This window comes from Arachis stenosperma, chromosome 5 (genome assembly GCF_014773155.1).
Source record: "Arachis stenosperma cultivar V10309 chromosome 5, arast.V10309.gnm1.PFL2, whole genome shotgun sequence".
In the NCBI taxonomy this organism is placed as follows: domain Eukaryota; kingdom Viridiplantae; phylum Streptophyta; class Magnoliopsida; order Fabales; family Fabaceae; genus Arachis; species Arachis stenosperma.
The window spans coordinates 31,856,545-31,872,049 of NC_080381.1; the positions used below are offsets into that span (position 1 = coordinate 31,856,545).

General features: G+C 35.8%; 1 protein-coding gene across 5 annotated transcripts; it reads right to left on the reverse strand.

Annotated features, from left to right (window-relative positions):
* Positions 1–1,354: 1,354 nt before the first annotated feature.
* Positions 1,355–6,258, reverse strand: LOC130983073 (probable NAD(P)H dehydrogenase (quinone) FQR1-like 1). Of its 5 annotated transcripts, none has more exons than XM_057907250.1 (7): positions 5,949–6,258; positions 5,207–5,228; positions 4,857–4,932; positions 2,821–3,067; positions 2,140–2,233; positions 1,760–2,022; positions 1,355–1,680 (listed from the first exon to the last, which is right to left on the reverse strand). In XM_057907250.1, the coding sequence occupies exons 5-7, from the start codon at positions 2,221–2,223 to the stop codon at positions 1,443–1,445; spliced, it is 585 nt and encodes a 194-aa protein (XP_057763233.1). In that variant the 5' UTR covers positions 2,224–2,233; positions 2,821–3,067; positions 4,857–4,932; positions 5,207–5,228; positions 5,949–6,258; the 3' UTR covers positions 1,355–1,442. The 5 variants fall into 5 exon arrangements, with proteins under 5 accessions (XP_057763233.1, XP_057763231.1, XP_057763232.1 ...); XM_057907248.1 differs by having other exon boundaries at positions 2,821–3,205; XM_057907249.1 differs by lacking the exon at positions 5,207–5,228 and having other exon boundaries at positions 2,821–3,205.
* Between the last annotated feature and the right edge of the window lie 9,247 nt (positions 6,259–15,505).

The window sequence follows — 15,505 nt, forward strand, 5'->3', positions numbered from 1 at the left end:
CAAAAAGGACTGCTGATGCTGTTGGAATCTGACCTCCCTGCACTCAAAATGGATTTTCTTGAGCTACAGAACTCCAAATGGCGCGCTTTCAATAGCGTTGGAAAGTAGACATCCAGAGCTTTCCAGCAATATATAATAGTCCATACTTTATTCGGAAATTGATGACGTAACTTGGCGTTGAACGCCAAGTACATGCTGCTGTCTGGAGTTAAACGCCAGAAACACGTCATGATCCGGAGTTGAACGCCCAAAACACGTTATAACTTGGAGTTCAACTCCAATAAAAGCCTCAGCTCGTGAATAGATCAAGCTCAGCCCAAACATACACCAAGTGGGCCCCGGAAGTGGATTTATGCATCAATTACTTACTCATGTAAACCCTAGGAGCTAGTTTATTATAAATAGAACTTTTTACTATCATAATCTCATCCTGGATTGTAATTTGAATCCTGTGATCACGTTTTGGGGGCTGGCCATTCGGCCATGCCTGAACCTTTCACTTATGTATTTTCAACAGTGGAGTTTCTGCACACCATAGATTAAGGGCGTGGAGCTCTGCTGTACCTCAAGTTTCAATACAATTACTGTTACTTTCTATTCAATTCTCTTTTATTCTTATTCCAAGATATACGTTACACTTAACTTTGATGAATGTGATGATCCGTGACACTCATCATCATTCTCACCTATGAACGCGCGTGATTGACAACCACTTCCGTTCTACTCTAGGCCGGGCGCATATCTCTTAGATTCCCCAACAGAATCTTCGTGGTATAAGCTAGATAGATGGCGGCATTCATGAGGATCCGGAAAGTCTAAACCTTGTCTGTGGTATTCCGAGTAGGATTCTGGGATTGAATGACTGTGACGAGCTTCAAACTCGCGATTGCTGGGCGTGATGACAAGCGCAAAAGGATCAATGGATCCTATTCCAACATGATCGAGTAAGGTATTACTTGGACGACCCAGTACACTTGCTGGTTAGTTGAACGGAGTTGTGTCCACACATAAGTGCCATAATAAGGATTCCATACAACAACAAAGAATACTACATTGATGTGATCACAATTTCGTCCACCACACAGCTGCCGTCGATTTAATTATTTAGATTTGTCTATTTCAACTTTTAAAAGTGACAACTTTGCCGTCGATTTTAATAGTTATACGTTTTTTTTTTCTATTTGAAAAATAGTAAACCGTTAATACAAATAAACTTTTAAATATAAAAATAAAATTTATACAGAATATTAGATAACAAGACAAATAAACTTTTAAATATAAAAATAAAATTTATACTAAATATTAGATAATAAGTTTACAAACTTATCAAAATAATAAATAACCCTCTAACATAAAGACTCAAGACAAGATAAATAACTATTATTATTGTCTAGTTGAATAATTATTATTATATTGTGTATAAGTATTAAGCCAAGATTTTTTTATAGAGCTTGTTCCTTCTTGAGCTTCTTTGTGATGGATGCAAGGTACTTTTCTTGGTGGAATGCTTGGTCCAACTCAAGCTGAGATGGCTGCCTTGAGCCATCACCGGCATAAGTTTCGGCCCCGTATGGGCTTCCACTTTTCACGTTCTCCATCTCAAATATGCCGACACCAAATGTGTATCCGATCGGAACAAATATCATTCCGTGATGCACAAGCTGAGTGATAGTAGTAAGCCTGAAATGTATTGAAAAAATGTCTTAACATTTACCATTTCATGTGAATAAGAAAGTAAAGAGAGATAAGAGGGTGTTACGCTGTCGTCTCTTGTCCGCCGCCCTGGGAACCGGTGCTATAGAAGATTTCGGCATGCTTGCCTGCAAGCTGTTGTGTCCTCCATAGACCTCTGGTGGAATCTAGGAAAGCCTTAAATTGAGCAGGCATAATCCCGAATTTAGTAGGGAAGCCAAAGACAAAACCATCAGCCGTGGCCAGCTCGTCGGCAATGATGATTGGTGCATCAGTCTTTGGTGGTGCACCCATCTTACCAACCACTTCTTCTGGCAGTGTCTCAGGCACCTGTTAGAAAGGGAACATGACACGCCATTTATCTACAGATGTTGTTTGCTGCTTGCAAATTTACAATTTTATGTTGTGACACAATGCACAGGGAACTTTGGAAATAAATATACATGCCTGCCATATTTTGACCTCAACGCCTTCTACCGAAGCAGCGCCTTTCTTGATTTCTTGTGCTAGTTTCTCAACATGTCCATACATGGAGTAGTACCTGCCAAACCACACAACAACTAATATTCAATTCAAGCTTCCAGAATCATGTTCACCAATCCACTTTACTCATAGTGTGCTTATTAGCTGGAAACATAAACCTTTATGTTCTTAGTAGAATTAGTAGTAAACAATGTGTCCGTTAATAACTGAAGCAGGATTTTTTACAGCATATACTAACCCTGCACTGCCAGCTCATTGAAGCAGCAGCAGCAAAAGGAGTATTGGCTATTGAAAAAAATAAAATAACTGAAGCAGCAGCAGCAAGAGGAGTATTAGCTATTGAAATTTTCCATTTAAATCCTTTTTTGAGTTTTAATTAAGGCTATTTTTCATACATAAGGAGTATTAGCTATTGAAATTTGTTCCTCCTATACATAAACACTCGTCCCTTTGGACCAAAATCAAAATGTAAATGGCGATAGGAAAGTAGTATGAAATCAAGTTACAAAAAAATCAACATAAAGAGAAGAATTTACCAACTCCTACTTGATTCTATTCTTCTATGAAGCAGCAACACATATACAAAATATAATTTATTTAAAAGTAAATTAACAAATTTGCAAACTAAAAATTTACAACTAAAACCTCAATCCGAGAATTCTGAACTTCCATCATCATCAATGTAAGCATCATCGTCATCATAGTTCTCAATGTCATCGTCCTCCTCATTATTTACATTAGGAACTTGGAGGTCAGCTACTTGAAGTTGTATCATATCAACATCTCCTGATGTAGATGCTAATGATGGTGGAAACTCAGTTTCTGAAATGATCCTAGCATGTGGAGGCTCATCATTCTGATACACCTCGGTTTCAAATTCATTTTGTGCCTCCTTCATTATTTTTCGTGGTTTACATGTAATCACAACCTTCCAATTAGACTTACAACCTTGTGGATATAGCATGTAATACACTTGTCTAACTTTTTGCGCAAGGATGAATTTCTTTGAAGAACTCCCTTCTTTCCTTTTCTAAAAACAATACATAATTACTTGAATTCTTCAAGACTTTTCTTTATGAATAACCAGAACTCATTATTAGGTGTCAATTGGGAAAGAGATCATGTACGAATATAATATGTATCATGGATTATAATCAAGGTTAAATACAAACTATGAAGGAGTAATATTCTGAAATACAGAGCAACAACAAGGTATATGTATTCGGTGGGTGGATATGATGCAACGATAGCTGGATAATCCACACTAACACATATGACCATTTTTCTAGCAAGCTGTATCATATAAATTAAATATATGGTTATGGTTATTGGATATATATTAAAACCTATGCGTATACGCCAAATGAACTAGTCTTATCATCGCGGACTCTCTTGGTTGGTTCTCACTTTCAGTTGGCATGCCCCTATTGCTTAGAATGCCCCTATTGCTTACAGCATTTGTGTGGCTAAAATGTGAAAGAAATGCAGAAGACTGCGAAAGCTTTCTTAGAGGACACAACATATTGACAAGAAGTGAAACACACTTTGGAGTTAGCCAACAATATGTATCACAATTAAAAGTTGCACATCACTTCACATCACCACAGAATCAAATTAAGCTATGTATTATAATTATATAATTATGTAACTAAAACAAAACATACGTACCTAATTTCATGGCATTGGAATTGAACTACAGTCCAAGGAATCCCAAAAAATTCCCAATACATATATAATAAGTCTTTAATTATAGTCACAGATCTAACCATGAAATTTAACTGCACACTTCTTACAATGTCCTAGTATGTTGGACATAGGATGTTGGCAAAGGAATTCCCAATACATTGGAGAAAATTAAAATATAAATTAAAATAAAATAAAAAAAATACAACCCTTGTAGTACTGAATAAAAGAGACCCCACTGTAATCAATATAACAAATAAGAAGAAAACACAAAGTGAGTTATGGCTAAGGTTAGGCAAGCAGGGATGATGATTTTATTGGCTATTTTGTTTATTGCTTAGCTTTGGGGGATTTTACAAAATAAGAAAAAGAAAATAAAGAAAATTTTGACAAGTTACAATCATGCCAAGGAAAAAAGGGCTGATAGAGATAAATTATATAAGATCAGCATTTATAGTTCTAATTAATAAAAATAGCACTTGAAGCTATCCATTGGTTTAATCTATTAGTCTTTTGATATCATGCTGATGTGTATTAATTTTTCTTTTTCTATTTTAGTAAGTAAAACCACTCAGATGGATAATAAATAACACTACAGTTCAGTGATTTAAAATTTCATCTTCCAATTTTCTAACAATCAAGGAAAGTAATGCAGCAAGTTCATGAGTAGTCCAACTATAGGATACCATGTAACTTTCATATATAAACTTTATAGGAAAAAATCGAAAAAATAAATGAACTTTTTATAGGATGTGTGATATTTAATGTGTGGGACGTTTTATTGATATATAATCAATCATCAAAATGGAAGAAGTTGTTTCTGCTTGCAATGAAAATATTATAATCACAACAAAACAAAGTACTCACCAATAACATTTATTTATTTATTTATTTATTTATTTTGACATGAACAATAATGGCTTTAACTTTATTAGTCTTTTACCATAGCCAATTTTCTAAAAAGATGCAAGTTAATTAGGTATATAGAAAGGGCTAACCTTCAATAACTAATCCATAATAAATCAAGAAAAGCAAATTATTCAAAAGAGAAGATGTCAACTGTTCAATCAAAACCTGAAAAGCCAAAAATAATTGAAAAAGGATAAGCAACTTATTACCTACAGATAGTTCAAGTTTACAATAAAAAAATAAATTAAAGAAACACATTATATAATTGATCAAGATAAATAGATTAACTTATATATAAGTGCATAAAGTATGTTATCTTGATTCAAATAAAATTAAATCTAGAAATGGATATGAAGAGATGGATAAGGTGAATCTAATGTGAGAAGAGGTAATATAAGTAAAATTGTGTCAAGGTCCCCTGTCAAATAATCTCTCTTACCTTGTGAATGCATGGTGTTGGCCTATATGGCACACAATAGAAAGCATGTCAGAAATAAAATAAAGGAAAAGCAATTAGAAAAGAAAGGAAGGGTAAAACAAATGAAGTGTAAAGAATAGAAGCAAAACCAAAAAGAAAGACCTGAGACTGAGACAAGTACTACCTTTTTTTTTAAAAAATATGGCAATGGCAATAGCAATGGGCATGTACTGAAATATTTAATTTTATTATTATAAAAATATGAATACTATTTTTGTTTAGAAAAAAAGAAAAGAGAGAATCAGAAATCACATAAGTATATTGCTAGCTATCCTATTAGCCGTCCTATTAGTAGTGAATATAAGTAGTGAAACCTCTTTTTGTCATTACTTCATTATTGCTAGCTATCCTATTAGCTACCACACTCACTACTACTTAACAAATAAATAGTAATGCTGTGACGTTGAGTAATGCTGATCCAGTCACGAGGAAGTTGTGAAGTTAGCATTAACAGTATTACTTTTCGTTTTTACAAAGCAGCAGGCATTTCTCCGAACATGTGGTGTGCAGAGTTCAAAACAGTAAATTTTAGTTCAATCTAGGCAACATTCAACCCAGTAATTTCAGAAAGATACAGTCAACAACAATTTCAGTCCAGAAACACAAGTTTTAACAAACCTAAGCCTAACCAAAATTTCTAAAAATAGAATTAAAAAGCAGTGAAAATAAAGAAAAAAAAAGACAGGGAACATGGGAAGGGAACCTGCATTGATGAAAGGAGGAAGAAGAATGGAGAGGCAGTGGGGTGGTGGTGATGTCGCGGTGGCACAGAAGTCGCCGCCGCTGGTGGTTGCTTGTCGGTGCTTGAAGACGCGTACAGAGGGTGACTCCACGAACAGGGGTGTCGCACGCAGGAACGAAGAAATAGAGAAATGGGGAAGAAAGAGAAGAAGGAAGAGAGAGAGAGAGAGAGAGAGGGTAGGCGATGGTGGTGGTGTCGGACGGAGGCGGTGGTGAAGAGAAAGGAAGTCAACCAAGGAATACCTAGCTTGAATTTGGGGAAGTTTGCGTTTCTGAATTTGGAAGCGGGAGTGAACGCGTGAACATGTTTTTAGTGATAAAAATTGACGGCATATTTGTCGTTTTTAATTAAAAAAATAACATACATAGCGTCTATTTTATAGATTAAATTTACACCGTCCACTCCATTTTAGAAAGCAATCAAGACCGTTCAAATTTATCGACGGCAAAGGTGTCGATATTTTAAATAATAAAATAGACGCTATATTCGTCGATTTTAATATTAAAAAACAACACAAATGGCGTCTATTATATAGATTAAATTTAGACTGTCCATTTCATTTTAGAGAGTAATCTAGACCGTTCAAATTTATCGACGGCAAGGTTGTCGATATTTAAAATAATAAAATAGACGCCATATTCGTCGATTTTATTTTCGACTTCTGGTTCGCCTTTACCATGACGATAATAGGGAAATAAATTAATGCATTATAAAAATATCGATGAATAGGCCGTCGATTTTAATATTATTATTTTTAATTATTTTTTTTAGTAATATCGACATCAAGCCGTCGAAAATTATCGACGGCACAAATAGCTGTCGATTTTTGCCATCGAAAAACACGCTTTTTCTTGTAGTGTTAATTCTGTCTAAATAGTTTAGTAAGTAACTCATTTTCAGCTCCAGTTTTTCATTGAAAGATAATTTTGTGTTTGAGTTTGGGTATTGACGGTTTTTGGTGATTTTGATGTTATAGGAGCTCTCTAGCTTATGTTTTCGGTAGTTTTCATCACCAATTTTAGTGGATAAAGGTGAAAATCCTTTTTTCCTCTTAGTTAATCAATTTATGTAAATCCTAATTTTTTATATTGTGCCAAATTGTATGATTTGGTGTTAGATTGAGCATTTAGGAGCTTATCTTGGTGAAATTTCGGAACTTGAACCTGGGAATTGGTGTGAGGAAATTTAGGCTTGGTGGAATTTTGGAATGGAAAGCTTGGAATCTTGGAATTACAACATTAAGATATGAGTTGTAGTTTCGAATAGGTATTATGTAAGGTTATGTGAACCTAGGTTACTTGCCCCTAAAATAGGTGGAATGGAATTTGATTGTCGATATGCTTGAATAATGGTTAGTATGAGTGTTGTTTTGGTTGATTTATTTTGGTATGAAACTGATAATGGTAATAATGAATTTTGGGATGAATTGAGAAGTGTTATGTGTTGTTATTGCAATTGGACATTGTAATATATGTTGATACGATTGAAATTGTGTTGAAATGAAATATGGTTTGATTTTTATAATGGTGATGGATGTGAAATTGGGCCAGAGGCCATAATAGGGTGAGAAATCTCCTATGTGGTAAGTTGAAGTAAGTAGTGTGAAATATTGTATGAGAATGAGATATTTGATGATGATTGAATGTGAATTTTGTTTGTATGAGTGTATATGTTGAGGTAGTCTTGAGAATTAATTAAACGGGTGTTGAATGATTAGAAAGGGTAAAGAATTGATAAATGTATGTTGAGGGAGCTTAGAAGTGGTATTGGAATGGTTTTGAACTGAATTGGAATTTGTGAAAATTATTATGCAGAAATTTTTGGGTAAAAAAAAGATTTTTGATGAAATTTGACGGGCCATAGCTTGGCCCTGAGACCTCTAAATTTTGTGGAGCTTGTTTTAAATGAAAATTGGGTTTGTCTATTTTATGATGTTCAAAGAACGGATGGAAAATGATTTTTAACAAGAAAGTTATGAATGTTTGAAAATCTGGTTTCAAAATTGAATTCTGCAGAAGTTGTAGAATTTTGAGGTCATGTGTACGCATGACCCATGTATATGCATGATGGGCATTCCAGAATTCAAAAAATTTCGTGTGAGTACTGTGTGTACACACAAAAGTGGACTCATTAGCCAGTGGACTCATTGGCTACTGAAGGACCGTCCAGGGTTCACTACCGGACATGTCGGGTTTGGCTGTATAACTGACAGATGAGCGCATTGGCCGTAGGTCAGACATGCATTATTTGCATTTATGTGTATTGATTGGGTGTGCATCTTATATTTGGTTTACCTTATTGATTAATTGTATCTACCTGCTATTTGATCTAATTGCTTTATCTGTTCTCTCTATTTGTGTATTATTTGTATTATCTTGTATGTGTTTGCACAACTGAGAGATTCCTTATGCTGGTGGTGGTGTCACTGAGGGTTGTTCTTAATGAGATGTGGTGATTGGAGGTTTGTGTGAAATTGAGATAAAGAGATAGATTAGAATCCCTTAGGCAAGTTGTCATATTCTGGTTAGTACGAACTCTAAGCTTAAACCTTGTGCGATTGGATATTCGGATTGCCTAACGGGTTTATGTAGTTTTACATAGTCTCTATTTGGAATTATTGCCCTATTGAGAACCTTGTAAAGGACGATGTTCTCACTCGTTGTGAAAATTATTACTCTTCAGAAGCAGATCTCGGCACTCCTCAGTGAGCGGAAGATTTATCTGAAAGACAGTGAAGAAGACCTTTTATTCTATTTTGATCTTAGACTCTCTCCTTCTTTTGGAAAAACTGATATGATGTACTTATTTTTAAAGACTTGCCTTTAGAGGCTAATGATGTATTTTTGGAGAGATAGGTTACGTATATCAAACTGTTTTACTGTTGTAACTCTAACCGGCTTAATCTTTGCGGGTCGAGACTAGTATATATATATATATATATATGTGTGTGTGTGTGTGTGTGGTGTGTGTGTGTGTGTGTGTGTGTGTCTTTACTCTTATTCTTCCTTCAATTTTTTAATTTATCTACACGTTTATATATATTATCGAGTGTGAACGATCAGTGAATTGTCTTTTATCCGAGGTTTAAATTCTCTTATAGGCTTCTAGTTTTATATTTCTTTCCATACGTAAGTATTTATATCTAAGTCGTGTGTCGTAGCACCAAACTATAATTGAATTATGACTTAAGCATAAGGCAATGAATGGTAGGGCGTTACAGCTGATTTGAAGACGATGGATGAAGAGGAAAGCACATCGCATTTGGTGAGGCATATGATAAAGGACTGAAGACCCTTCGATGAACCTAAGGACGAGATCACTGATTCGAAGGGTGGAATAGGCTAAGAAAGCTAAACGGAACTATAAACCATAACTTGGGATTAGAGTTGATGTGTGTGTATTTACTATTAATATGATTTCAGAATTTTATAGATGTTATCATGAAATACTTATGGATGTTAGCTATACTTGATAGCAAACTAAATATAACTACAAACAATAAGTTGGGATTAGAGTTGATGTGTGTGCATTTACTCTTGATATGGTTGCATGGTTTTTTGGATATTATCATGAAATACTTAAGGATGTTATTAGATTTAAACAAAAAAATCATGAATACACCTTTTTGACAGCTACGTTTTTAAATAATAAATCAAATATCTTATTGTATACGGGCTATTTTTTTACTTGAACTTTAAACTTCATGTAATGCACTAATTTATCATCATGATTAAGTTATCAATTGAACATTTTTTATTTTTATTATTAATAAAAAATAATAAAGGTAGAAAAGATTAAAAAAAATAAAAAGGTTGTATATTAGTATCCCAAATCTAAAATTATATTTTATTTAATAATGGTATATAAAGTCGTAACAAGGGAATATATAAAAGTATATAAAACTAACCCACTAAACCACCAAATTATGATAACGTAAAATAAAGTTGAAGAATGACTAAAGTTCAAAGTAGTTGCTAAAATCTAAAGTTTCTATATGTAGTGTTGTTAAACTTTGAATCCTCCAAAAATGCTTCCTGTGGAAAAAAATAAAAGAAAACAAAGAGGAAAAATAAATAAAAAAACATGACATTAACGCTATAAAAAAATCACAAGGTACACATACACGATTGTTCGGCATTACGGAATGAATTCAATAGTGATGCCAAAGAACCAGAGTGCACAACTATATTGTTTGTCATTTCTGAACAAGGTGGCAGTGTATCTTTGCTGGAAGATGCCACATTGGTGGGAGATGGTTGTTGAGTATATTAGGTCCCTTAACACACAAATCATATTGAAAATACCATCCTAAATTATCATCCGGTCAACACACTAAAACAAACAAATCACGTGAAAAAAGGATAGATCTCATATTTATCTTGTTGTGATTGTGAGTGTTCTTGCATTTGTGAGCCTTCTTTTTAATAGATTTGTCTAAATAAACCCCAATCTGGTGGTCGCCGGACGACCTTGCATAGGAACACGACGTGGGCCCTGTAGCTCATCCATGTTAACGGGGGCACTTATCATGTGTATGTGAGTTAATTGCACTTGGTACAGGTGCAGCTTGATGCTCGGATTCCTTATGTTCTTTGAGCTTGTGCTGAGTACTGTCCATGGCATCACGCAATATAGCAGCAACCTCTGAAATAGCCACAAAATCTTGAGTGATACTGTAAAAATGAGAACACAATTCCCTAAAAATGATCATGCTGTCATCAAAATGGTCCATGTCAAGGCTACTCCTGATGTGTGTGTATCTCCGATTGACATTCTTACTCCATCGGGATAGAATGTAATGTGAAGACACCACTGTTACATGAAAATGTAAAAGAACAGCAAGAATGTGGCAACAATTCGAATGGAACATGTATCAATCACATTAAACTTCTGATGAGTGCGAGCAATAGATGACTTGGTATCTGCTATACACTAACATGTCGGACACCATCTTTTGTTGGTTAACTTCACACACTGTACTTGGATTCTCACTTATGACTTTGCCTCTCACAACGCAAAATTATACTCAATCTTAAGATCGGTGAAGATCTCACTCAAGTTGAAGAATAAGCTTCACTTCATCGACGTATTGTTGCCTAGACCTGAGATGAACGATCCAACATTCGAAGCTTGGATTTGATGCAACACTTCCTCCTCTCATGGCTGCATGGATCCCTGAGCTTTAAGATTCTGCACAGCGTACTTTGGTGCGATAATGCTTGTGAGTTATGAAGAGACCTGAAGCACAGGTTCTACGAAGGCAATATTTTTAGAATTGCGGAGCTTTAAGAAAAGTTGTTTTTGACAAAACAAGGTGAATTGTCTATCACCTCTTATTACACTAAACTGAAAGGAATTTAGGAAGAGCTCGAGGAATTTAAGCCTATTCCAACTTGTAAATGTATGCGTAATTGTACTTGCGAGTTAGGAATAGTTAGAGAGTATAGATGCCAAACCAATGTGATCTATTTCTTAAGGGGCTCAATGAACAATATGTTGGAGTCCTCTCTCAATTAATGCTAGTAAAATCCCTGTCAGACATCTCTGCTGCCTTTTCGATGCTCATGCAAGAGAGACAAGTGTCTCATGCGGCGGACATAGAACCAAGAGCGATAGTCAGTTATGTGAACACCAACGCGTTCGGGACCTATCAAGGTAGCAACAATAGAATTGGTCGATCCAACTTGGGACCTAGTAATAGAGGTAGGAGGAGGGGACGTAGGTGAAGAGATAGAGGGTGAGGTGCACCAAAACTCTATTCAAACTGTGGCAAATCAGGCCACTGGATGGAAATATGCTATCATAAGCATAGTTTCCCTCCACATATGCAAGGCAACCATCACAAGTACAGAAAAGAGAGACCAGAAAATTTCATAAACAATGTGGTGACTACATGCAATGAAGAAAGCAGCACCCCTTCTAATCATGATGAAGAAGTAGTTAAACCTGGTGGTTTGTTTTCTGAGAAGCAAAGAGACGTAATTATAGCTCTAACCCAGCAACATCATGCATGATCCTCATTGTAAACCCCGGTTAAATTAGTAGATAATTAGTCAATATAATTTTTAATAAAGAAGATTAGAAATGTGAAAATTATATTAAATTCGGATAGAGCTCGTCGAAACGAGAATTTTGACACCAATTTCGAAGAAAACGGTCCAAGATTGGACCGAATGGGTCAAACTGGTTGAACCGGACCTGAACCGGGCCGTCGGTTCAACCGAACCAACTCATTAAAAGAAGCTGAACTCCTTTCTCTCCTTCATTTGGATGCAGCAGCGTGAAACATTCCAGGGAGGGGAGAAAGCTTTCGTAACCTTACGGTAAACTTCCGATCCCCGTAACTTTTCCGTCCGAGCTCCAATCGCCGCACCGTTTGCGGCCACGCGTTCACCGCGTCGAGCTCTACATTTCTACTGGAACAATTTCATAGGTAACTCATTATTTTACACTCAGCCTTCATTTCCCCCAATTTTCGAATTTTAAGTGAAACTGTTGAATTTCTTTGATTTCTGATGTTTTAGGATCCAATTAGCTTGAGGGAAACGTTAACTCTTACTTATATGAAGCTTGGGTAAGGTGAGGATACGATAATTCTATTTTATTTTCTTTGAATTTGAGCTTTGAGTATTAAATTGGATATATATGTGTTATAAATGTGTATTAGGTTGTGAATAAATAATTGGAGCTTGAAATTGTGAATATTGGAACTTGGAGGAAGCTGATTAGTTGAATTTTAAAGGGGCTGCCTTGGTTTTAAATAATTTGCTTTGGTCGTTACGTGGAAATCGGCCAAGGTATGGTTTAGGTTTCTTGCATTTAATATATAATGTTCTGTGAAAACTTAGGCTAGATGACCATAGGATGAGTTGGAATGCAGGTGTATGTTTAATGTTTAGTAATTTGTCGATGAATATATTTGGTTGAAGTTTATTGAATAATTAGTTATTAATTTTGGATGGTGAATGTTGTTATGTTAATTTGGAGAGAATTATGGTTGAATGTTATTGTTTTCGAACATGGTTGGTTTGGTGCTTGTTGATTAACTAATAATTTGGTGAATTATTGATTTGAGGTATTTTGTGTTAGAAGCCTAGGATTAGTGAACTATGATCCTTAGTTGAATTTTGGTTGTTGGATTTGAATATTATATGAGTGTAATTGTTGATCTGAGGTAGATTTATTGTGGTGACTGTTATGATGATGAGGAAGGGTGTGTTGAATTGAAAAGAAAGCAGGTTTGGACCCGAAAAGGGTGGCAAAGTCCGAGTTTTAGAGGAGATGCTGTCGAATTTTATAAAAAAAATTAGAGATTTTGTTTATATGATTATTTAAAAAAGATTTAGATTAAAAGGTTATATGATTTGATTTAGAGTTATTAAGAAAATGAGCATGTTCTAAGTTTGATTTATTTAGAAAAGAATGAATTATATTTTGAATTGGAACTATTGATGGACGGAATGGGAGACATGATAATGAAGGATAAGGATTGAATATGATTGACGTATAATGATGAATGAAATGCGATTGAGAATGATGTGGATGTTGATGAATTATAATTGAATTATTTATATGGCTTATGAATTTGAATAATCTGAGATACGAGATTCCCTGGATCAAATGCCATGGCTTGCCACCATGTGTACCAGGTTGAAAACTCGATACTCTGTTGACCCTACGACGTAAGTGTGACCGGGCACTATATAAATTCCCGGGAATGTTACCCCCATTGAGCAATATTGATTATTTGAGAAAAAGCTATGCATAGACTTTTGGGGATGCACGTCGGGGGACAGTCTAAGGACAATTCAGACTTGTCGGGTTGGCTGGATAACCGACAGATGAGCCTCATCAGCCATAGGACAGGCATGCATCATATGCATATTACTTGAATTACTTGCTTGTGTATTAACTGGGTGTGCCTAAATGTACTTGCTATGCTAAATGTATATTTGTTATCTGCAGTACTTGTAACCTTCTTGTGCTTGCCTTTGTTTATTTAATTGTCTGTGAAAATGCATGATGGAGTTGGAGGTCAGGAGGAATGGCAGAATGGGATTTAGATTTAAGGTTAAGTTAAGTTAGGTTTAAATATCCTTAGTAAACCACCTTTTATGGCTTCTGTTTAATACTTTAAGCTCTATAATCTGAGTGTCGGCGTTCTAGGATTGCCTTTGGCATTCCCAGGACCTTATATATTATGTGTGTGGCACCTTTACCATACTGAGAACCTCCGGTTCTCATTCCATACTATGTTGTTATTTTTCAGATGCAGGTCGAGAGGCATCTCGTTAGGCGTCTGGACCCTTGAAGCGGAGTGGTTACAGGGTTATTTTGTTATGCTATGATGTGTATATGTGTACTTGGTTTTCTCTCCGCATAACTTGTTCTTTTGATCCTCCTAGAGGTTTATGGAGAGGCAGGATTGTGTATATGTACTTTTGGGTTTTGGATATGTATGTAAATATATATATGTAAATATTCTCCGGCCAGTCTTGACTTTGCAGGCTGAGTTAGGAGCTTATCATTTTGTATCTTTGGCACTCTGTTCCTACTTCTGTTATCATATGTTTAACAGTTACGGTTTCCTTAGCACGCAGGTTAACCCGTTCCTTGAGCGTTGCGCTTTTATTTTGCGATTTAGTTTCCTCTTTTCTTCAAGGCTCCTAGTATATTATAATTCTTCTGCTATTATATGTACTCATTTTATTTTAGAGGTCATAATACCACACCACCTCTGTTTTACGGCTTAAGCGTAAAGCTTAGTGTGGTAGGGTGTTACATTATGGTATCAGAGCAGTTCGTTCCTATTGAGCCTGAAAGACGGACTGATTGTACTTCTGTGCATTCTCTGTATATGTGTTTATGTGCTATTAGGATATCTGACTGATATATATGGCATAAATGTCTGTGAGCATGCATTTGGAACTTAAAGCATTAGACCTACGATATTGAGACTGATCAACTTAATATCACTTGTTTGGTGTGTATAGGAACCAGATGTCGACTCGCGGACGCGGTCGCGGGCGAGGTAGAGGTAGGACAGGCACCGTTACTCCTGCCCCTATAGGGATTGATCCAGTAGACTTTATGGCTGCCCTAGGAAATATGGCCGCAGCTATGCAGGCAACAGCTGAGGCACTGGGTAATCAGATAAATCAGGGTAATCATGGGAACAATAATAATAAGAACGGTCCTATGACACTTGCAACGTTTCTGAAAGTTCACCCTCCGACTTTTAGGGGATCCTCAAATTCCACTGATACAGATAATTGGATCCAGGCTATGGAACGGGCATTACAGGCCCAACAGGTTCCTGAGGAGCAATGGGTTGAATTTAGAACTTATCAGCTGCAAGGTGAGGCTCAGTATTGGTAGCAGGGAACAGACATATCCTGCAGCCTAATGGTGCTGCGATTCCTTGGGAGATTTTCCGGACAGAATTCTATAAGAAATACTTTCCTAATTCAGCCAGAAATGCCAAGGAACTTGAATTAATGCAATTAAAACAGGGACAT

What these genes read in the sequence shown, in the direction of transcription:
- LOC130983073 (XM_057907249.1), bottom strand. Translation starts at nt 2,223, where the DNA reads ATGTATGGACATGTTGAGAAACTAGCACAAGAAATCAAGAAAGGCGCT. An exon ending in TTGAGGTCAAAATATGGCAG is followed by an intron (nt 2,023 to 2,139) that starts GCATGTATATTT and finishes CCTTTCTAACAG; the next exon opens with GTGCCTGAGACACTGCCAGA. An exon ending in GGCGGACAAGAGACGACAGC is followed by an intron (nt 1,681 to 1,759) that starts GTAACACCCTCT and finishes AATACATTTCAG; the next exon opens with GCTTACTACTATCACTCAGC.